At 40.4% G+C, this 24,756-nt stretch overlaps 1 protein-coding gene across 17 annotated transcripts in view; it reads right to left on the bottom strand.

Moving 5' to 3' along the window:
* LOC100554144 (sodium/hydrogen exchanger 10) overlaps window positions 1-24,379 on the bottom strand; it is a 117,496-nt gene extending 93,117 nt beyond the window's left edge. For 6 of the 17 annotated variants that reach the window (XM_062967541.1, XM_062967543.1, XM_062967552.1 and 3 more), the window contains exons 1-7: window positions 23,855-24,376; window positions 21,106-21,206; window positions 19,487-19,612; window positions 13,510-13,675; window positions 9,302-9,418; window positions 5,410-5,571; window positions 5,197-5,296 (exon numbers count right to left, since the gene is read on the bottom strand). In XM_062967541.1, coding sequence (XP_062823611.1) covers window positions 5,197-5,296; window positions 5,410-5,571; window positions 9,302-9,418; window positions 13,510-13,675; window positions 19,487-19,612; window positions 21,106-21,206; window positions 23,855-24,035 — 953 coding nt within the window. In that variant the 5' untranslated portion in view covers window positions 24,036-24,376. Of the gene's footprint in view, window positions 1-5,196; window positions 5,297-5,409; window positions 5,572-9,301; window positions 9,419-13,509; window positions 13,676-19,486; window positions 19,613-21,105; window positions 21,207-23,854 lie in introns of all 17 variants that reach the window. The other 11 variants (XM_062967544.1, XM_062967555.1, XM_062967553.1 and 8 more) reach the window with 4 other exon arrangements.
* Window positions 24,380-24,756: the final 377 nt, after the last annotated feature.

Raw genomic sequence — 24,756 nt, 5'->3', positions numbered from 1 at the left:
TGTGATGGGGCGGCAAAAAAAGCCAATGGGATTTTGGCCTGCATAATAGGAGTATATTGTCTAGATCTAGGGAAGTCATGCTACCCCTCTATTCTGCCTTGGTCAGAGCACACCTGGAATACTATGTCCAATTCTGGGCACCGCAGTTAAAGGGAGATGTTGACAAGCTGGAAAGCGTCCAGAGGAGGGCAACTAAAATGATCAAGGGTCTGGAGAACAAGCCCTATGAGGAGCGGCTTAAAGAGCTGGGCATGTTTAGCTTGCAGAAGAGAAGGCTAAGAGGAGACATGATAGCCATGTACAAATATGTGAGGGGAAGTCATAGGGAGGAGGGAGCAAGCTTGTTTGCTGCTGCCCTGCAGACTAGGACGCGGAACAATGGCTTTAAACTACAGGAAAGGAGATTCCACCTGAACATCAGAAAGAACTTCCTCACTATGAGAGCTGTTCGGCAGTGGAACTCTCTGCCCCGGAGTGTGGTGGAGGCTCCTTCTTTGGAGGCTTTTCAGCAGAGGCTGGATGGCTATCTGTCAGGGGTGCTTTGAATGAGATTTTCCTGCTTCTTGAAGGGGGTTGGACTGGATGGCCCATGAGGTCTCTTCCAACTCTACAATTCTATTATTTTATGATTCTAAGGATTCCCATAAGAAGAAAATGGCCAGGCTTTGAGGCTGCAAGGCTATTCATTGCTATTCCACCTGGTCAACAAAGCATTCCCATAAGCCACAGCAACGCGTGGCCGGGCACAGCTAGTAAATTTTAAATTTTGTACAAACTGAATTAGGCAGCAAGGAAAACAATGTCTTCCATACAGCAGGTGATATATATGATTATGTATTCTGTGGGTCTGCATTTTACACAAGCTCATGTTAAGTGACTTCAGTGATATGGTAAGATCCATACTATAGGCGAAGGTGAGGGCAGAAGGAAATCAGGCTGTCCACACTAAACTCTCAAAAGTAGTCCCACCCTGCATGGCAAATCTGGTGGGAATCCTGGCTGCGCAGAGCCATGTACTTCTCTCCACTGAGAAAGGAATCCATCTCTTATTACTGTGAACAGAACCAATGGAAGTTCAGCTGTTCTTTTGTCTTCCAAGAAAACAGTCCCATCTCTTTTCTCTGTAGAGAGCAGCAATGGAAGTCAAACTGTTTCTCTATCCAGAGAAAGGAGTCTGTTTCTTTTCTCAGCTGACAAAAAATTAGCTAGACTTTAGCCACTTCTGTCTACCAAGAAATTACCCCCTTTCCTTTCTTGGTGTACAGAAACATAGCCAGGCTTCAGCTGCTTTTGTACACTGAGAAATGACATTTCTTTTCTCAGCAGACAGAAACACAGTTGGACTTTAGTCGCTTCCATCTGCTGAGAAATAAGTTCATTTCCCTTCTCTGTGGAGCTGGGCTTTGGTTGCTTCTGATAGCTGAGAAGAGACTCATTTTTGGTATACAGAAATGCAGCTAGACTTCTGTCACCTCTGTCCACAAAGAAATGGGTCAATTTTATTTCTCAATTGAACAAAATTCAATAATTAGGCTTTAGTTGCTTCTCCCTGCTGAGAAATTAGTGTGTTACTGTAAATACATCATGAAACAAGCGATTGGAAAGGGGATATTTTGGCTGATAACCATACAAAACTTTCTGATGATGATGAAAAGTCATCATCAGAGTCAGGTAGGTGAGCCAGACATGAGGGATATTCATATACAGGTAAGGCTTGAAACAGAGTAGCGACTGGTATTGATTTAAAAGTCTTTGCAGTGCTGGGCAGTTACGGTGGATACTAGAACAGTATAGGTAACATAGGTGGCGGAGATTGATGATGATGATGATGATGATGATGATGGTGATATGGACCAATGGTATATAAGCCAAAAGTTGAGTAGCTGTGATGAAAACAGTCGCTATGCTTGGAGATGTAAAATCGAGAATCTCATGAGGCCAACAATGAGTATAGAGAACCATGACTACTATGATGGTCCTGGCATCTGTATAGAAAAGGATCCTTAGATACAGTGTGAGTCAGTGTTCCAGGCAATGGATAAGGCAGGTGTTCACGTGCAGCACAGAATGGGGTTATCTCCGAAGCCTCATCTAAATCCAGGTGAGAGTCGTCAGGCTGCAACTGGGCCAAAGAGTCTTGTATTTTCCAATCCAAAGTAGGCTTGGATGCCAATGAGCAGGAGCGCCAGACCACATTAGTGTCGAGGGAGGCAACCTCAAGATCAAGAGGACCGTATATGGTCTCAAAGATCTTGGCTTGAGTGGAACAACACAAACTCCTGTAGGAAACTCTTTATGGTGAGACAGACAAATGACGTTGATGAGGCAGCACTGAAGACATTGATACCAGGAATGTCGACACTGAAGAGAGTTTTGGAGACAATGCAGAGAAACAATGATACAGAAGAAACTAAACGTGGCCCACTAGTATCTTAGTTGTGGTTTTGCTTGATAAAGGAGCTGGTGCCAACAAGGCATGCTCATAAGCAACTTAAGGTGCAATTTGGCCTGGTCTGGAGTGTAAAAGTTTGGTAATGTGAACAATATAGCACTATATGCCCCTCCCCAAGACACAAGAGGCACGTAAAGTGACCCATCTTTGTCCTGAATTTTTCTGCTGAAATTAGCAGTGGAAGAAAGTGTTAAACATATTGACTAGAAATGACTAGATCAGGATTGACAGAAAGCAGGATGATCAGGAAGCGAGCTAAGCTCAAGATATCATAAAGGCAGAAGGCAACACAAGTCCAAAACATAAGAAAGAGGAAAGCTAATAATGGTGAAAATCAAAGTAGCCAGAGAAACCAATAATAAGCCAAATCATGTCCAAGATAGAGAAAAATGATCAAGAAACAAAGAACGCTAAGAGTTGTTCATCTGTTGTGGAAGCCAAAAAGAAACTAGGGATTTGATGGGACCCACCTATACATACAGCCTGGGAGAGTGGATGGAGATGCATTCAAATGTACCTTTAGGGCTCTAGAAGGTCTTAAAGGTGCTCTGTGCAAAGGCAGAATAACCCATTTGTGTGATTTCACAAAGACCACAAAGAAGAACTACCATATTTCAATTTTCTGTTGTTGTTAGTGCTATCCAGTTGGATTTAACTTATGGAAACCCTATGCAGGAAAGATCTACAAACAACCCTGGTATTAATGGCCCTTATTACTTCTTGCAAGCTAAAGACCATTCAATCCAGCCACGTCAATCCAACAATACTGAGGTATACCTCTTTCAAGCATTTCCAATCTGTGGACTCTTGCTTTGTTTTTGATTTTCTGGCAAATTTCTAGAAGGCTGCATGACTTACTGGATAGGATGTTTGTGGGATGTGTGGGGAATAGTGTGGCTGGCACATGAAAGGCTGGAAGTTGCTCAGCTCAATGGATAGGAGAGGAGCAAGTGTAGCGGCCAATACATTGAAATCACAGGGGCTTAATTTCTCAAGCTACGGGTAGGCCAACATGAGTGAAAGCATCCCCAACAGGTTTTCACTTAGGTCAACCTTTGAATTATTTAACCTCCTCTCAGATGCTCTGCTGGGAATTCTATTTAAATTTCTATCTGAATTTAGATTAGATTTATCTCTAGTTTTAAAAAGCTATTACAAAGAATTCTTGGAATCCACAGAGGTTTGACTCCAGGACCACCATGTATACCAAAATCTGTAGATGATCAAGTCCCTTATACAATGGCATAGAAAAATATCGTCCATTATATAACATGAGAAGATCAAGCTTTGTTTTTGGCATTAAAAAAAAATCCATTTTCAAGCCTTGATGCAGAATCCTTGGAGTTTAATAACATCACGATTACCTCTGTCTACAAACCCCCAAATAAAGAATTTTGTTTCTCCTCTCCAGAGAACTTTGATAGTCACCAAAGGGCTGTAGTAATTGGTGACTTTAACAGCCATAGCCACCTATGGGACTATGTTCAGGAGGATAAAAATGGAGAGACTGTCCTTTCCTGGACAGTCACTTATTCACGATAGTAAGCTCCCACCATTCTACTACAGTGGGAGATGGCACCGAGGATATAACCCAGACCTATTTGTGAGCGACAGCATTGTGCAGCAATGCTCTGAATCAGTGGGACCACCAATACCAAACACACAGCATTGGCCAATAGTATGCCAGTTGTTCCCAACCATAAGGCCTCTGGAAGTTCGATTTAAACAAAGATTCAACTTCAGAAAAGCAGATTGGTCCAAATTCTCAGACATGCTAGATGACAAGATATTGGTCGCCCCATTCCCTGAGGAATATGAGTGCTTTATCAAAATAGTAAAAACCTGCTCACAGGCCTCTATACCGAGAGGCTGCAGAACACACTACCTCCAGGGCATTACTCCTGATACAGCTGCCTTGCTAGAAAACTACTACAGGCTCCACAATGAAGACCCATTTAGTGAGCAAACTCTCAAGACAGCGCAGAACATTCTGTCCTCCATCTCTGAAGCCAAGAAAGAACAGTGATAAAGCTGATAATAGAAGCTGACATTGGGAAGAGAAGCCAGAAGGCATGGAGGCTCTTAAGATGGCTGAGCAATGATCCCTCACAAACTAACACCCACGCCAACATAAAGGCAGATCAGATAGCGCATCAACTTCTGAAGAATGACATGGAACCACAGGATTTATCTATATACAACTATTACTTGAATACCATTGAATAGCCTTGCCGCTCCAAACCCTGGCTGCTTCCTACCTAGGGGACTCCATTGTTGGCCAACTTAATTACTATTGAATAGCCTTGCAGCTTCAAAGCCTAGCTGCTTCATACCTAGGAGAATCCTTTTTGGCCACGTGTGGCCAGGCACAGCTAATCCAGAATAAAATACTTATCTAATTGAAGATGTCACAGTCCACTTTGATTCTCTCATGTTAAAATTTGCAAAATTTATACATTCCATTGCTTTGTTTACAATGTCAACCTTTCCCTGATTCATATTTATTACATTTCAGAGTTTCACAATGCTAATGTGCATTGTGAAGAAGCCTTGAAACGTCTTTTCATCATCAATACCATCCATCTTCTTATATCAGAATCTGATGTACAATTTACAAATAAAATTCTATATACAGAATATCTATTAAAATTAATTCATATATGTTTAACTTTCTCAAAATGACATGTAAAAAGGGCAAAACTAGCAATCATAAAGATTCAAAAAAATAAAATATATATACTTACTTATAAAGAAACGCATCCATTCCTGGACTAAAACTTACAGAATCCAGAAGAAGACCCAACATACAAAGAGAAATAACGCCAGACATTCCAAACCATTCAGCTTATGAATTAGAATAAGAGAGAAATTAAATCACAATTATATAGCTATATTAACAATTTTGTGTGCCTGCTAAAAATTGAATATAGAAAAAAAAAATACTGAGGTCAACTTACCCAAGAAGAAAATTACATATGCCATGGAGAAGCTTAAAATTACTTCTATAATTCCATCATTGAAAATATGTGCCAGCCAATAACTAACTAATTTTGAACTCAAAAATCCAAACGCAATACTTGCAAAAAATTTCAAAATCAATTGTACAAAAATCTCTTTAACTGTAAAAGGAAACCAAAAAAATTATTATTTGTATTATCATAGTTAATAATTACACAGAATTACCAAACTTCAAGATCCGTATCTTATATAGTAGTTACAATGAATGAAAACTAGTCAAATTATAGTTTTGCTCCTTTCACATCAATAGGACAAATTAACTCTAAATAGCTTTGACTATAATTCTGCTGCATTTAGATGAGTGAATGGTCTGCTACGGAGTTCAGTAGGAACAGAACTTTATGTTGAGCTCATGTCTTCCTCTGAGAGCACTGATCACACACTATATACATTTATATACATTTATGAAATAAGTAGATGATAGTTGGATTTGCCCTTCCTTAGGGACAACAGAAAGCAAGACCTAATGAATTTAAAAGCCTAATTCTGTAAAGACATGTTTAGAATGTCATGATTATATGCATTCTATTAAAATATGCTACAAAGTTACTAGAGTATTTTAAATTATTCATAATTTTAATAGCATTATTTAATAACAAAGCAAAATGAATTACGTATATTGAAATTCGAAGTCTGGTAATAATAATATAGAAGATTTATCGGTGTTTTGTTAAATAGGCTTCTAAAGTGTTTTAGTGATCAACGGGCACAACTTTTGTTTATTAAGAGTTTGGTAATTAAGGCCCTTTCCACACAGCTTATAAAATCCACACTGAACTGGATTATATGGCAGTGTGGATTTAAGATAATCCAGTTCAAAGCAAATATTGTGGATTATCTGCCTTGATATTCTGGGGCCCCTTCACACAGCTGAAAATCCCTCATTTTCTGCTTTGAACTGGAATATATGGCAGCGTGTACTCAGATAACCAGGTTCAAAGCAGATATTGTGGGATTTTCTGCCTTGGTATTCTGAGTTATATGGCTGTGTGGAAGGGCCTTAAATCCCACAAAAACAGTTCTATTGAAGTCAAGGCCTCAAGTGACTGTGCTGTAATTATTTCCACCTCACTATCTCCATTTTTTTAAAAAAATAAACACAAGTTAAAAATATTTTTAAAGACATGTAAAACATAATACAGTATATAATCTACTATGTGATTTATATTTCATCTACTGAGTTACCACAGATTAATTATAGCTGATTATTGTAAATATTTAATATCCTCTAAACATTTTAATGTAAACAGTTCTAAACATAATGCTGGGAAGGTATATAAAAGGAAATGGATGCTTAGGTGTCCTCTCACACTGAATAATAAAAAGGGCAACAATTTGTTTTACATGAGTTCTGATAAATTTCAGTTGAACTGATGGGTAATTTCCATTTTAGCAATAGCATTGAATAATATTAGATTTCTGTAATGTGGTTTGTAACTCATCTGGAAAGAAACCTAATAAGGAACATCTTAGGTGAAAACTAATGGACTATTATGTCTCTGTCCTAAACATGGACAATTCTTAAAATTTGTATCATATATTATAGTACAAGCCATGTGTTCCTATCATTAAGGTATCTTTTATGTGTAAAGTACATTACATGTAAAAATATTAACAATGCTCTAATGTGAAAGATGTTTTGAAGGCCAAACAGCATATGATGCTGGAGGAGCCACAATTTCATACAGCTTTTTGTAGCACCTAGAAGCTTCAGGGGATGAGAATGAACTGGATCAGAGCCTGTAACCATTTCACCGATTCTATGATTCAAATTAAACTGAAGTTGATAACCAGTGTATCCACAACAGGAGAAACAAATACTATATGAGAAGAAAAAATGAATCGCCATGTCCAAAATCCAATGTCTGCTTTTGAGTAAAAAAAATGTACCTTGAAAAAGTGTACCCAGTGGACTGAAAAATCCAGTCACTTGCAAACAGTGGTGTTATCATAGTTATAGTAAGTAGTTAAAGTAGTGCATCTCAAGCATCTGATGCCACTTTTCTCATGTACATTCCCTTGGAAACCACAGTCTTGTGTTCTTGGAGACTCAAGTATCTCTTAGGCTCTAAGACAAGCCAGTACAACCTGTGACCCGGGGGACAGATGCGACCCTCACAAGGCTCTGGTGTGGCCCTCGGGGGCTCTGGGCCTAAGCCTTAGAGAGGGAGGCAAATCACAGCCTGCCATTCCCTCCTCCAAGGATTTCCCTCTATTATGTGTTTCCTTTCTCCATGCACAAAAGCTACCAAATTCACTTTGTGGCAAAGGGGCCCCCACTGATAGATCCAGTCAGTGGTTGGAAGGGCTGGCCTCAGTTGGGAACATGGCCTGAGAAGGTTGTTGGACTCAGGTTGGAGAAGTGGGGAGTGAGGATGAAATTATAAGGGACCTCAGACCTTTACTCAGGGAGGTTGGGATTCTGGGCTCCAGGTTAAGTTGAAATTTAACATTAGATTGGCTGTTTTAGAGGGAAGCAGTAAAGAAGGACCTCAGTCCTTGACTCTGGCACTCTTCCTTTCTCTTTGCTTCCACCATCTCAACCAGCTGCAAAACCGCCAACTCCGTAACATTTGTTTCTGAGGGAGAAACGTGGTCCCACCGCTCTTCCTTTCTTTTTTCTTCTGATTTGCCTTTGTCAATTTTTCCTCCAGTGGGAAAAGCCACCAACTCCCTGCCATTCATTTCCCTTACTGTAGGCAAAACAAAGCCTCACCATGAAATTGTTGCAGGGTCTTTCTTCATAATGAAGCTAAGTATCTTCCTCAAAAATGAGAGAAATGAACAATGCAGAGTTGGCAGTTTTCCCCTCCAAAAGAGAAGGTGATGGCAGTGGAAGCAACCCAGAAGCAAAGAGAAAGGAAGAGCAGAGAAAGCAAGCGCTAAGGCACTTCTTTCCCTTGGGAAACAACTACAACTTGTCCCCATGTTGAGGAGAAGCGGGGAAATGGAGACTCATCTGCTTTGCTGATCGCTCAGAGGATACTTCTCACAAACTCTGAATGAGGACTTCAAAACCTATCTGCAGCCCAAGAGGTTTAGCCTATTTCCTTTTGGACCCTTATTACTGCCAAGTTGTCCAGGCCTGCCCCAAGAGATACATGGGTCCCTGAGAACACAAGGCTGTCTTGGGGTGTTTGCTTTTCCTCACTTTGATTTAGAAGTCTGCCACCTTAACATTTCATCTTAATACTACTTGGAGTATTCAAGATTTGGGACATTTGTAGGGAGACCAAGATGCTTGTTTATAAAACTATTGTCCTTTCCACTCTATTGTATGTTTAGCTATGCATTGTGTGAAGGAGTACTTGCTTTTACCTATCTCCCATCAAATAGCTTAAGTGAATAAACTTTCAGTTAACAACGGCTTTCAGCAATACAACAGATGGTGGAAAAATTATCCAAGCAGATAGTACAGGTACTCTGGGAGAGCAGTTCTCATAGAGGAAAGAGGATAAGTTTTGAGAGATCTGAAAATCATAAGAGCTTGTTCTGCCAAGAAACTAAATATCCCTTTGGTTTACATACTAAAAAATGGTAATACTGCTCCTTTAGAAAGAATATGGGGCATTTCTAGAAAAAAAAACATATCAGAGCATGGAGCCCTGAGAGAAGCAAATGCATGTAGTCCATAAGCCATTCTTTTGCCTGCTGTCATTGTGAAGCCAGAGCCAAAACTGGAAAGGGTGTCCCTCTGCCCCAATGGATCTGGAAAAAGTTTTGACCCTGCATTTTCAAGTAACAAGAGTTAATATACTCCTATTGGGTCCATTCATCCACTGACAGAGCATTGCATATTTATATGTAAACATTATAGGAAACAAGACTTACCCACTTCTTGATGACTCTGATGTACAAGGTCCCTGTATAACTCAAAAATAATTACTGTGGTAGCATCATTAAACAAAGACTCGCCTTTAATTAAGTTGGTAACTATTTTTGAAAGGCCTGAAAAAAGAAACCACATACACAAAACAGCTAAGAAAACAAGTTGAACATTGATGCTTAAGAAATGGAAAGTTTTATTTATCTACAAGACTGATTAAATTTGACTCAAATTGATTTACAGTGTTCCCTTGCTACTTTGCGGTTCACTTTTCGCACCCTTGCTGTTTCACGGGTTTTTAATAAACACTAAAATAATAGTATAAATCATAAAATCTATATATATAAAATGATAAAGTTGTTTGCGCAGTGACTATAACAAAAAAACTAAACATCCCAGAAATACGAAATTTGGCAACACAATGCAAAAGGCTTGCCTCCAGGTTACAACAACACAACCACACCACAAAACCACAATCCAGACCCACAACACTCACAACAACGCATCATGCGAGAACAACACAACTAAACGCCCCAGAAATACAAAACTTGGCAACACAATGCAAAAGCCTTGCCTCCCAGTTGTAACAACACAACCACACCACAAAACCACACAGGGCCCACAAAACTCACAACGCATCGTGACTATAACAACACAACTAAACGCCCCAGAAATATGAAACTTGGCAACACAACGCAAAAGCCTTCCCTCCAGGTTGTAACAACACAACCACACCACAAAACCACAATCCGGACCCATAAAACTCACAACAACGCATCATGACTATAACAACACAACTAAACACCCCAGAAATACGAAACTTGGCACACAACTAAACGCCCCAGAAATATAAAACTTGACAACACAACGCAAAAGCCTTGCCTGCCGGTTGTAACAACACAACCACACCACAAAACTACAATCCGGACCCACAAAACTCACAACAATGCATCGTGACTATAACAACACAACTAAACGTCCCAGAAATACGAAACTTGGCACACAACTAAATGCCCCAGAAATATAAAACTTGACAACACAACGCAAAAACCTTGCCTCCCGGTTGTAACAACACAACCACACCACAAAACCACAATCCGGACCCACAAAACTCACAACAATGCATTGTGACTATAACACAACTAAACGCCCCAGAAATACAAAATTTGACAACACAATGCAAAAGCCTTGCCTCCCAGTTGTAAGAACAACAACAACAACAACAAGAATTAACACCATCACAGGCAAGAAACAGCTAGGCACTGAGGCTGAGAGGCCAGTCAGTGCTACACTGGGCCTCCAAAAAACAATACAGTAGCATCTAACTTATCCAATCTTCATGACCACAACAACAACAATAATAATAAACACCTACACAGGCAAAACAAAAAAAGGACTATTGTACCACAATAAAAATATAAACCGCACTCAGCAGAATCAGACATTACAACTAACAACAAACCAAAGACAACAGGGATCTCAAGCAATTATCAATCAACACAAAATTTGAAGAAGGTAACAGACTTCAAATACTACTACTAATGTGAGTATAAAGAAGGTGGAGGTCACAGCATAAATACAACCTAATGTAGACTGACCAACACCACCAGACTAAGCCACAGCAACGCGTGGCCGGGCACAGCTAGTAATATTATAAATCCCTCTTTCTACTTCCTTCCTAAGGAGAAGCCCAAGGAAGGGGGAGAAAAGGAGGCTGAAGCAGCTTTGTTTTCACCTCACAAGGCAGTGGCAGCAGCAGGAGCGCAAATGCACATACTTGAGAGGCGAGGAGGGGACAGAGACTCTACTTGCAAACAACACAAAGTATAGCGTCCCTACTTTGCAGATTTTCACTTTTCGCAGGTGATCCTGGAACGTAAGCCCCATGATAAGTAAGGGAACACTGTATTATCATGATTCATATCATTATTTAAATAATTTCTTCAAAGAAGTTACTTCTGAAACTGAAATCAATCTAAATAACCTGTGAGAGAATTTCATTAAAATAATTTTTAACTGAAGTACATTACTGGTTAATGTAACATTAGTATATATTGAGATGCATGCAATTATTCAGATGAAGAAGGGGGAGTTTTAATAGCATGCACGGATGAACCTAACTGTGGATTACTCCTTTGTACATCCCAAGAATTTGTTTTTCTGACTTGTGAATTCTTTATCCTCATTTTCATTCACCACACACTACTATCTATATCTATCAGAAACTGACTGCATATTTTCTAAACATCTATATTTCTTAGTAAATTTCTTTCCTCTGCATCAGTGGTCCGTGGACCATTAGGGGTCCACAAGAACTAAAATATGATTTGTGGCCTCACCATTACTACACCATTGCGACGGGAGTGACTGGTTTCACGAAACCCTCTTATTGCGCCGAGGCAATGGGGATTTTGGCAGACTGCCCACGAAAGGCACGAGCCTCCTGGTGCCTGCTTATCCTCCTCCTTCCTCCCACTGAACGGAGCCATTCCATGTGGCGCCTGGAAGCAAAAGCAACTTGGTGTCTTTGTTTTCAGGCCTGTTCCTGGGATTATTTGGGGTGTTGATTCAGAAAATTGCATTGGATAGACCACATCAGCTCTACATTATTAAATATGGTTTTCTGTGGACAAGCCGATGGCAACTACTGGATGGCATATGTTCTGTATCAGAAACTAGAGCTGATGTGGTCTATCCAATCTAAAGTTGACCAAAAACCTATTTGTAACCCTATTGGTACTAATGTTGGAGAGTGGTCTCTGGTCAAAAAAAGGTTGGGAACCACTGCTCTGCATGATTTGCTGATAAATCACTATTCATTCATGTATTTCACATCAATTTTAGTTGTTTGTTTTGTGTTCTTTTTATTTCTTCTTTACTAGCATTTTCTATAAAATTTAATACATTTTGCAAAACACTGGTAGACAACTTATTCTAATTGAATGTTGTCGTAGAAAAAATGTCAGCTCCATTACATTTATTAAACTTGCATTCATTAAATTCATTCATTTTGCTCACACTTAAAGCAAAACTGCCAAGTAGTGCCTAATTTTCTTTCAATGTCTCTTTGCCATATTCCGCATTTCAGCTGAATTGTGCTATTGATCAAACATTATTTTCAATCTGTTTCTTTGTATGCAAGAAACCCTCTGGCCCAATGCATTTGCTAACGTTATTTTTAAAGCCGCTAACATGGAAATCTGCAACTACGTCTACGATATTTCTTTCTCTCCAAGCTGCATTCATTTTTGTCACTGAAAATATCAACCAAATCCTGACAATGTACAGTTGTTGGCTTTGTATGAACTAACTGCCTAGTTGGAGAATGCACTTCTACTTCACCCACATTCTAAAGTAATGCTACACACTCTCTCTGGCAACTTGACCAAATTTCTCAACACTAAAAACTTTGGTAATGTTTAGTTTTCTTTATCTTTCCTACCTTATCTTTTTTAAAAGCTGTTTTCTTCCCACATCATTTTAACTTGTAAAAATATTTTTTTCTTTTTAAGATTTTTCTCAAATAAACACTGAAAAGTGGTGAGTTTGAAAACAAGTTGCACTGTTATTATCTTATCTCTCGATCTACTGACTTGCAATCAGGACAGCCTCGACCACTGCCTCTTATTATGCTTGCCTTTTTCTTTTCTCCAAATACAAAACTGTTCTGCCTTTCTCATACTTCTGCTATTTTTTTTTCCTTTTTTGAGTTCCCTCATCTATGAATGCATGTGATAGAAAAATAAGAAATGTAAAAACTGACATGGAGAAGTGGAGTCAAGGAATCTAAATTCTTAGCTGTCACGTGAGGAAATAATGGACTGTGCCTTGTGCCACCCAGAGAATAAAAGGTTTCACATAGACTAAGCAACCACGGTGCAACCAAGCTGTTACAAAAGGCTAAGGCATACTTGAAAGAACTCACTGAAGACACTTAAATATCTTTCAGCTCTGACCTAAATCACTCAAACTATATTTAATGTTTAAAGAATCATTCTTATTGACATTCTCAAGCCATTGGTTCCAAAACTGTGATATTCCAATTTTGTTGGACTATAGCTTCTCAAATTCCTGATCAATTTGCCATTGGGTTTAAAATCTCTTAATTTAATTACATTGAGAATTAATTATCAATTAATATCTATAAACATTATTCTGCCAATTTTATTTTATCGACTTCACCATTAGAAAATCAATATAGATTCTTACTCACCAATGTTTTTTACAGCAGCCACAGAGAGGATAGGGTCTGTTGTACTAAGAATTATTCCGAACAACATGCTATCATCCCAAGACCAGTTATACTTATTTATTTTAAAGGTTAACCATCCAAGGAAACCACAATTCATTAGAAATCCAGGAACTGCGAGAACTAACACCTTAAAAAAATGATATATATGCTATTAGAAATTTTTTTCATGTCAGGAGCGACTTGAGAAATTGCTATTAGAATTAAAATAAACAAATTACTGACATTAGCTCAGAAATTACATTAAATAAAATAATTTGATCATCTATATTAATTTTAAAAAATAAAGTGTAAGTATTTTGTGTTTAGATCAATAAGCAATGAACTTTGTTAATGTTGAGGTGCACATTAGAAATATCTGGATTTGCCAGAAATATGAAGAGCTGGCATCTACCTTGTCCAAGTATTTTCTCTCTTTTTTATTATAAAGATTGTTTCAAGATGGCTACTTTAAAAAAAAAGCCATGCTGGTTGGCATGTTCTGGCACTGCAATGTAAAAATGGAACTTCTGGGACCTGCAGTCTCCCTCAAAAAAACTTTTCCAAGCACTTCTTCTCTCCTTTTTTATTTTAAAAAGGCCATTTCAAATGAGCTATTTTGCCACCTGCTGAATGGGGGATTTTGGGACTTGCTTCCAAAGAAGTTGTGTTTTCCAACCATTTATTTTATTTTATTTTAAAAGCTGGGAAGGAAGACAGTCCCTTTTCCTTAGCCCAGGTATGGGCAAACTTGGGCCCTCCAGGTGTGGAGCTGAAGTCCAAAACACCTGGAAGGCTCAAGTTTGCCCATACCTGCCTTAGCCTCTCAACTGGAAGGCTAAGAAAAACAACTTGGGAAGGAGCATGCTAACATTTGTCTGCTTGTCTTCCCAAGAGATTTGCAGGATTTTTCAGAAGCAACCTTGATGCAATCATTCCAAAAGTTGAGTGTGCCGTTTGTAGACAGTCCACGTTTTGCAGGCATATAACAGGGTTGGGAGAACAATAGCTTTATAAACAAGCATCTTGTCCGATCCTCAAATGTCCCAATCCTCAAACACTCTATCCTTTATTCGAAAAAATGCTACACTCGCAGAGCTCAGACACTGCTGTATTTCAGTGTCAATGTTGACTTATGTGGAGGGATGGCTGCCAAGGCAGCAGAAATGGTCAACATTTTCTAATGTTGCACCATTAAGCTGTATTTCTGGCATTGCAGAGGGATTTGGCTGGTGCCTGCTGAAAGAGCACTTTGTTCAGTGAACAAAGATGTTTAGAATGGCTTGTAGGTTGTCCGAGGGGGAACGAGCACAGACAACATTATCATCAGCACATTGGAGTTCAATAACAGACATTGTTGTGACCTCAGTTTTGGCTTTCAGTCTGCTGAAGTTAAACAGCTTGCCATCTGTCCAATAGGCGATTTCAACGGCAGTAGGAAACTTCCCATCAACAAGATGCAGTATCATAGCGATGAAGATGGAAAATAAGGCTGGGACAATAACACCTTCCTATTTGATACCTGATTCCACCTTAAATGGGTCACTCTGGGAGCCATGACTGTTCAAGACTGTTACTATCATGTCATCATGCAGGAGCCGCAGGATATTCACAAATTTGTCAGGGCACCTGATTTTTTTGAGGGTGATCCACAGATTACTGCGATTCACTGTGCCGAATGCCTTTGCACGGTCAATTAATGCCATGTACAGAGATTGATTTTGTTCCCTGCATTTTTCTTGGAGCTGTTGTACAATGAAGATCATACCTACTGTTCCTCTGGAGGGGCAGAAGCCCTTCTGGGATTCTTCTGCAATAGATAGGAGGCGGTTTGCAAGGATCCTTGCAAGGATTTTGAAAAGTGTGATGATGGTGGCATCCTTGAAGTCTGTAGGAATTTTCTCAGTCACTCACACTTTTTCAATGAGCTGATAGAGTTGTTGTGTCAGCTCAGGTCCACCCTCTTTCAAAAGGGATCCCATCAGGTCCACTGGCTTTGTTATTTTTAGTTGACTGGTGGCTTTGCTGACTTTCTCCAAACTAAGCAGTGCTCCAAGCTCATCCCTGGTTTGTTGTTGCGGGATTTGCAAGATAACTTCTTCAGGCACGTTGGAGTTGAGTGCCCTTTCCAATGTAGTGAAACTGATATTATATCCTTCAGAAGTTTGGTTCCATCTAATGAACATAGAGGGTATATGCCATGACTTGTTGGGCCATAGATGACACTTGTAGCTTTAAAGAATCCCTGAACATCTTGGTCAAAGATGAGCAAAGTGTTGGATTTCTGGAACCTTTTTTGTCTACCCGATGTTCTTGAGTTCTCTGGTCCTTTTTGGATCTCAGCTTTTGCACTAGCGTTGATCTTTTACTTAGCAGCACATCTGATGTCTCTCTGCCATATTTGGAAGGCTTTGCTTTTTTTATTAACTGTTGGATCTTGTTATCATATTTATCAAACCAGTCTTGATGTTTCTTAGTTTGGTATCCAATGCTTTCTTCGCAGGCTGTGATGATAGAGGTCTTCAGTTTATTCCAATGTTCCTCAACATTTTCAGGGTGTTCTATGGATAGATGTTCCTTGAGTGGTGTTTGGGGACGGATTCATCTAAAGGGCTCTTGAAAGGATTGAGTGTTCATTTTACGTCTTATCTTTCTGCCTTGGAGCCTGCGTTTGGGGGTAATCTTGATGGCTATCATGGATAGAATTAACCTGTGGTCTGTCAGGTTAGCCTGTGGTCTTAATCAGGGCTTATCATGGCTCTTGTAAGAAGCACTTTGTGGCAGTCTCTGACACATATAATTACATGGTCTAAAAATTGCCAATACTTTCACCGAGGGTGCTTCCATGATGTCTTAGGTTTGTTTTTTTCTGACAGAAGAGTATGTTGATGATAACAAGGTTGTGTTCCACACATAATGGTGAGAAGTAGGCTGCCATTCGAGTTGCTGCTTCCAATCCCATCTTTTCCTATTGTCCCTGGCCACAGGCCCAAATTTGGTCTAACTCTTGCATTAAAATCCCCCAGGAGGATTATTTTCTCATTTTGATTATTTCAGAGGGTTGAGAGTCATTTGTTAATGCCGATGGGTGCTTCAGACAGATGCTTCACCAGGTTGCTTCTGATAGCCAAGCCCATTCCATGTATTCTTCATTCTTGTTATTTATTATTTATTTATTTCTCACATTTATATCCCGCCCTTCTCACCCAAAGGGACTCAGGGTGGCTTACAACAGTGGCAACAATTAGATGCCCATACAAACCAATATAAAACAGCACATACAACAGTTAAAACTATTAAAATACATTATGAATTAAAAATATACATTTCAAACATAAAATCAGATCCGTTCTTCCTCATGCTTTGTCCGTAGTTCAGTTCGTGTCATCTTCACAATTTATTGATTAAAAGCCTGGGCACACAGCCATGTTTTTAGGGCTTTTCTGAACCCAACAGGGTTGGAATTTGACGCATCTCTCTTGGGAGGGTGTTCCACAACCAGGAAGCCACCACCGAGAAGGCCCTGTCCCTCATTCCCACCAGCCGCGCCTCCGAGGCAGGTGGTACCGAGAGCAGGGCCTCTCCAGATGATCTCAGGGATCTTGCTGGCTCATAGGAGGAGATACGTTCGGACAAGTAGATTGGGCCGGAACCATTTAGGGCTTTATAGGTCAAAACCAGTACTTTGAATTGGGCTCGGTAGCATATCGGCAGCCAGTGGAGCTGGCTTAACAAGGGGGTGGTGCGCTCGCTGTATGTCGCCCCAGTTATTAATCTGGCTGCCATCCGTTGTACTAGTTGGAGCTTCCGGGCCGTCTTCAAAGGCAACCCCACATAGAGGGTGTTGCAGTAGTCCAAATGGGATGTAACCAGGGCGTGGACCACCGTGGCCAAGTCAGACCTCCCAAGGAACGGGCGCAGCTGGCGCACAAGTCTTAGTTGTGCAAATGCTCCTATGGCCACCGCTGAAACCTGGGGCTTCAGGCTCAGCGATGAGTCCAGGAGAACACCCAGACTGCGAACCTGTGTCTTCAGGGGGAGTGCGACCCCATCCAACACAGGCTGTAACCCTATTCCCTGTTTAGCCCTATGACTGACCAGGAGGACCTCTGTCTTGTCTGGATTCAATTTCAATCTGTTCTCCCTCATCCAGTCCGACACAGCGGTCAGACACCCGTTCAGGACCTGAACAGCCTCCTTAGTGACAGGTGGAAAGGAGTGACAGAGCTACTCCAGCTTACATAATATGTGAGCTATTCTAGTATCTACAGGTAAAATCTACTTATTATGAGTATCCCCGCACAAAGACTAGTTTATCATCAGCCAGCCAAGCTACCAATAGAGTAAAGATAATGGATATTAATGATCAACTATATGAAATTAGGTGGACTGAGTTGCCTGGTATTTACCACCTACGTTTCACTATTAGCAGCTGGAGACAAAGAGACATTAACATTTGTGGCCTATTATTATTATTGTGTTTATGTATACCCCGCTTTATCTCCCCCCCCCCCCCGCCCGAGGGAATTCAATACGGCTTAACATAAAAGCATTGGTACCCAATTTAAAATATACAAATATACAAACATTGAAACAGAATTAAACCCAACCAGTATTTAAAAAATCAGTTAAAATCCATCAAACATATTCAAAGTTAAAAACCACAGCACCCCCAACCAGAGCTCATTTTCATCTTTAAAAGCCTGGTTGAATAAAAAGGTTTCAGCCTGCAGCCAGAAGGACAGCAGGGAGGGGGGCATTCTGGTTTCCCTGGGCAGAGTTCCAGAGTTGGGGAGCAGCCACCGAGAAGGCCTACTCTTTTGTTCCCACCGACCGAGCTTGAATCATTCAACTATTTAAAAGGTAGTTTCCTTTGGCAATTTATAAGAGAAGAGGAAATTTCTTTTTTTTTTCTTCTCTTTTTTCTTTTTGCCAAGAAAATGGGGGAGACTGGAAAGGTCAAAGGCTTCACTTATGGCCTTAGGGGCCCATGTAATTCCAGGTTGCACTTTGCCCTTCCCTGAAGTATGTCCCTGGAAAATTTATTCCATGGTACCTATTCCAATGCCTACTGACATGTGTGAGAATTCTCACAGTTCAGACAAGTGGCTCTGCCTATAACAAACTCAATATTAAATACTCTCCTTTTTGTAATAATAATAATAATAATAATAATAATAATAATAATAATAATAATAATAATAATTTTAGTTTTATACCCCGCCTCTATCTCCCCAAAGGGAACTCAGGGCAGCTTACATGGGTCCAAGCCCGAATAAAAACAATAGCAATATAAAACACAATAGCAAGCAAGAGACATGCACAATTATAAAAATTTAAATGTTAGCCAATAAAAACAAATGACAAGAACTAATAAAAACATGGATTAAAACGGAGAGGTTGTAAAAGTAGGCTGGGTAAGGTGCACCATATAAGTATTGTAAACACGAGGTGACTGATAAAGTGCTGCAAATTCTTGGAAGTGCAAATTGGGATGGGAGTAGACCCTGTGTCTATATCAAGTTGACAAAGGTAATCTTCCTGCATGACTCATAACTCTTGAAAAGTGCCTACTGAAAGTTGCATACTATCTTAATTCTTTTCACATCTATCATCTACAACAGAGAAAAACGGATTTGAAAAGGCAAAACCTATTCTTAATATTTCAGGTCCCAAAACACCCTTAAAACCTCTGGAGCTGAGTAAAACTGCATGCCCAGGAAGACAGGATTTGAAAGTGGGCAGTGTTTTCTGTCCATGCCAGGCAGAGGCTTTGCATAGGCTCTGACAGGAATTAGTCAAGAGTTACAGTTAAGATACTCTTCTTGGCTACTGGAAAATTTTCCTTTTCTTAAAAATAGCTCTGACCTCATCTTTGCAATGCCTTCTGTGCAGCTATATCATTATCCCTATGACAGGGGCTCTAAATGTCTGAAAAGAAACTGAAAATTATATTCCTTACCTGCCAAAATGATTTTCGAAATATATAGAAGTCCATCTCAAATGAAGCTGTAAATATTATTACTGGTGTAAACAAATGAAGAAAAAGTACAGGATCTATTTCTGCAATGTGCTTCACAAAAGGTAACTGATAACAAAAAGTAGAAAGTATTGTTAGCTGAAAATGACTTGCATTATAAAATATCACACTCTTCTTAGCAACACAAAAGGGGTGGTTAAATTTTTTATATTCCATATAAAACAAAAGGTGGTAGTTCTGGATGCCTTGGTTGGACACAACAGTGAGAAGACTGGATGTCTGAAACTTTCTCTTTGGTACAGTAGGTCCCATTGCCTCTGATGGGCCAATAAGAACAGGATTTTTCAGAAACAGCTATTTTTATTTAATTCTTTAAATAAATCAGTAATTTTTTTTGCAACTCTAGTTCTGAAATGGAAATCTGAAAAGGATCCAGATTTCATGGGTAATGCAACGGGACCAGACACTTTCCCCCAACTCGCTCTAAGCCTTTACACTATGCTCTGTCATAGCCTTTCACTGCCTTCTCGTAATAAGGATCATGCTGGAGACATGAAAAGCCTCAATTCTTCTTTCCATCCTCTCACACATTGAATCCACAATGTGATTTCTCACAATGTATCCAAATTCTAGCTATATGTTGGACTATTTCTTCCTAAGGAGCTGTTATATATACAATAGCCTCATAAATAAAAGAAGCTGTAAGGCATACTGTTTCCAAGGTACTTATCATTTTATGCTACTGATTATGGAAAGTGATACTACCCAAGGTTTGTGGCATCCTGAGAAGAAAAAAATACCGGCAGTCCCTGAATTATTAACAAGATAGGTTCTGTAGGTTTGGTCTTAAGTTGAATTTGTATGTAAATTGTAACAGGCACATTTTAAGTGTAACTCTAGCCATAAATACACATACATATAACTTTTGATAGCATAGGGCTCCCCTGTGGTGTTTGTTTTTCTGTCTGTGCACCTATTCAGAAGATCTCACCTCACTTTCTGTCTGTGATAATTGAATCTTGAAAATTTTGGCTTGTTATGGAAACAAAAATTGGTTGGAAAGCTTCAGTGGAGACACCTTTCCCCATAACATTCAGGATTGAATTTCCCTTCCTAAGGGTAGATTCCTCTCATTTCTTGTTGTCTCACCCCATTCTTAAGTCAGATATTTGTAACTCGGGAACTGCCCATACTGCCATCTTCAAGAAGTATTTCTGTTAGTTTGAATTCTGTTTCAAATAATTTCTGAGGAACATGCAGCAACATAATTGACAGGGAAAAGGCTAGGATTCTATAGATACATCTTTTAGCCCTAGTATTCTAAAAAAGGTACAATTACAAATAGAATATTTAGCTTTACAAGCTGCAGTTTTTTATTGAGAAGGTACCAATATTAGGGATGCCAATGTGTTATCACTCAATCTCTCCAAATGTCTTTTAAGTATATCAACTAGATTCAAATAGACTCCAGAGAGATTCTAGAATGAATATACAAGAACACTACCTTTTGCAAGCAGGCAATGAACTGTAAACTGTAAACTCTATTTGCATAAGAAAACATATTCCCATGCTTGCTTATTCTTACTTTAATAAATTTGTACCTGATGTGTAAAATGGGCTACTATTCCAATGACAAGTCCAATGAAGAATATAACCACAAGAATAGGAACTTTTGTTTCTTTTAAAACAGTTCGCAGCAGTGCTGAAAAGAAAAGCACGTATCACCATTAATATGCAATCTATGTTATTTTTTTTAGTAAGTGTCAGGTTTAGGGCCCATAGACACTATTTAATGCAGCTCAAAGCTAGCTGATTTTTGAAATATACAGAAGTTCATCTCAAATGCAGCTGTAATTATTTTTAATGGTGTTGTGTGGTTTATAGTCATGTTCTAGCAGCATTTTCTCCTGATGTTTCGCCTTCATCTGTGGCTGGATTCTTCAGAGGATCTGATGGTAGTGAATATTTTGCACTGTAGGCTTTATTTCAGGTCTCCGAGTATTCTTTGCCTAACAAAACCCTGTGAAGTCCATGGGGTCAACATAAATTGACAGGTCACTTGAATATAGTAATCTCGTTTAACCGACCTCAGCTCATCCGACATTCTGTATTATCCTATGCCTGCCCGGATCCACAGCTGTTTCTCGCGCTGCGGGCTTCTCCACACGCCAGATGCTCGCAGGGAAGGGCGAGATGAGCCAGTGCAGGCCGGATGCTGTGCCCGACGGGAAAGTCTGTGCCAGCTGCATCTCATCCCTTGCGGCAAGTGCTCAGTGCATGGAAAGACCTGCTACACATAGCTAGGCAGCAATGTGCAGCGAGCCTCTCCACATGCCAGCCGCTCTCCAGGAGGAGCAAGACGTGACTGGTGCAGACTTTTCTTGTCAAGCACAGAGTCTGGCCTGCACCAGCCACATCTCGCCCTTCCCGGCAATCTACATTGCAGTGTAAAATGGTAGAAAGTTGGAAACCACCATTCCTAACAGCCTCGGGATCTTTCCCTTTACCCCTCAGCCGCTTAAGCAGAAAAGGAAAGGGAAAGAGGAAAGGAAGGCTGTTAGTCCAAAATACCTGGAGGGAGGGCTCAAGTTGGCCCATGCCTGATCTACCCAGTGACTCCATCCCGACACTTAAACCTTTGCAATTCCAATTCAGGAAGCAGCCAGGCTTTGAAGCTGAAAGGCCATTCAATGCTAATCAAGGTGGCCAATTGCAGGTGTTGTCCCATGTGTGGTGTATTCATATCCTAAGCACTCAAATACCCCAGGGCAGTGGGAAAGCAGATGAGATTAAAACTCTGCTCACAAAGTGGGACTGAACCTCAAGACAAACTGTGAGTGAATGCTGCTTTATTATACCACATCTCTCCATATCTGACGCCTTATAGTTCCCAAAAGGAATAGGGAAATGCCACCCTTCAGGATGACATGAGTATAGTAATTAGTTTCTTAACTACCAAAGGATTTAACAGACTCGTACTTTTAAACATAGATACCAGAATGAGTGGAAAACGTATACCCTCTGAGGTGTTGTGTGGTTTCCGAGCTATATGGCTGTGTTCTAGCAGCATCTCCCCCTTCAGAGGATCCTCTAATGATGCCAGCATGGATGCAGGCGAAACATCATGAGAAAATTCTCTTAGAACGTGGTATTCAGTGATTCTGGCAGTGAAAGTCTTTGACAAGAAAATGAAGGTAGCTTCAACAGCTATCTTCCAACTGCATCCAATGGCCAAACAATAAACTCCCCAAGAAAGCACACGAAAGAAACCCCTTAAGATGAATCAAGTCCTCTGTGGTTTGTGTAAACAACCATCTGGGCAGGAAGAAATCAGATCAGCTCCCACCCTTATGTCATTTAGAAAAGGAGTGAAGACTTTTCTGTTTGAAACAGCTTTTAACTGCATTTTAATCAAGTCTAGCACCTGATGGGTTATACAGGAATTTTAGACAGATTTTAATTTAATTTAGATAGTGGAGGCTATGGAGCATTTATGTAACTCTTATGGCTTGTTTTAGCTAATGGTTTTGTTAGGGTGTTGTGAGTTTTCCGGGCTGTATGGCCATGTTCCAGAAGTATTCTCTCCTGATGTTTCACCCACATCTATGCAGGCATTCTCAGAGGTTGTGAGGTTTCTTGGAAACTAGGCAAGTGGGATTTATATATTTGTGAAATGTCCAGGGTGGGAGAAGGGACTCTTGTCTGCAAGAGGCAAATGTAAATGTTGCAACTGGCCACTTTGATTAGCATCAAATGGCCTTGCAGCTTCAAATCCTGGCTGCTCCCTGCCTGGGGAAATTGTTTGTTGGGAGGTGTTAGCTGGCCCTGATTGTTTCTTGTCTTTTATGTTACATCGTATATTTTAAATATGTTGTGAATAAATCAAATCGGGTCCCACTCATGTCATTTAGAAAAGGAGTGAAGACTTTCCCGTTTGAAACCGCTTTTAATTGAATTTTAACCAAGTCCTAGCACCTGATGGTTCGTACGGAAATTTTAGACATTTTAATTTAATGTAAACAGTTTAGATGGTGGAGGCTATAAGGCATTTATGTAACTCTTATGGCTTCTTTTACCTAATGGTTTTCTGTTGCATTGTATATTTTAAATAGGTTGTGATCCGGGTGAAAGGCGGCCTAGAAATTCCCGAAATAAATAAATAAACTGCTTCCCGGATTGCGTCTAAAATCCTCTGCAGTGAAACCCCTTTCAATACCAACTTGGAACTGTATTAATAGACGCCACAGTAATAATCTCCACGGCAAAACTATTTTCCTCCATCCAGGGTTGAAACGGCACTCAAACGCCAGTGTTGACGGCGCCAGGTACAGAGGTAAGAGGGCCTCCTACCTCCCACGGCGCAGCTCAGGAAGACCAGCAGCAGCGTGATCGGCCGGTTAGGGCGCAAGATGTGGAATGTGCCGTAACTGAAATCCTTCATTTCTTCGGAGGCAGCGTTGTCTACGCCTAGTGTCACGTCATGTCCCCGCGGGATGAAGACCGAGGCGTCGTTCATCGGCAGCGGCGCCATTGAGCCAGCCGCTTCCCTTCAGGGAAGGTCGCTAACGGGCAAAGCAGGGCAGGAAACAGAGGGCAGCCTTTCCTCCTTCCACGGTTAACTTTGCCCCTAGAAATACAAGATCTGTCACAACCTCCGCGCCTGCCTGCCTGCCTGCCTGTCTCTCGCGCCCTCTCCAATTCCAACGGAAGAACCGTTGGGACACCTCAACTGCCTATTTTTAATAGAATGCTGAATGCGCGAACCGATTTTAACGTATGCGCACTTGCACGCACGTTCCAGGGAGAAGAGGCGGCTAGCCTGGTAGAGAGCGGGGACAAGTCGCTCGCGGCTTCCGTATCTCAATCCCAACGCCTCTTTTTAAATAAATAAATACATAAATAAGTGCGTGAGCCCAGTTGGGCGCATGCGCAAGGAGTAGCCAACCTAACTGAGAGTGGCTGGCGGGCTTTACATTCCCTCGCCTTTTCCCGCCAAAACGAATCTCGTCAAAAGCAAAACACTCCAGCCTTTGGCATATACACATTCTAGTCGTTTGTTCGGTGGCAATCTTGAAAGGATTTTCCTTGACAAGATTTGTCTAGGGGAGGCTTACCCTTGCCTGCCTTCCTTTGAGGCTGAGAGAGTATGACTTTCCAAAACATTACCTTCCCGAAGTTCTTTCCACACCACACATTTATTAAAAGCACCTGCCGCTTTTATTATAACGACCAAATAGCAACAGTAAGAACAT

Source organism: Anolis carolinensis, chromosome 1, assembly GCF_035594765.1.
Source record: "Anolis carolinensis isolate JA03-04 chromosome 1, rAnoCar3.1.pri, whole genome shotgun sequence".
In the NCBI taxonomy this organism is placed as follows: domain Eukaryota; kingdom Metazoa; phylum Chordata; class Lepidosauria; order Squamata; family Dactyloidae; genus Anolis; species Anolis carolinensis.
Note: the sequence above shows the minus strand (reverse complement) of the source record. Positions and strands in the feature narration are given on the sequence as shown.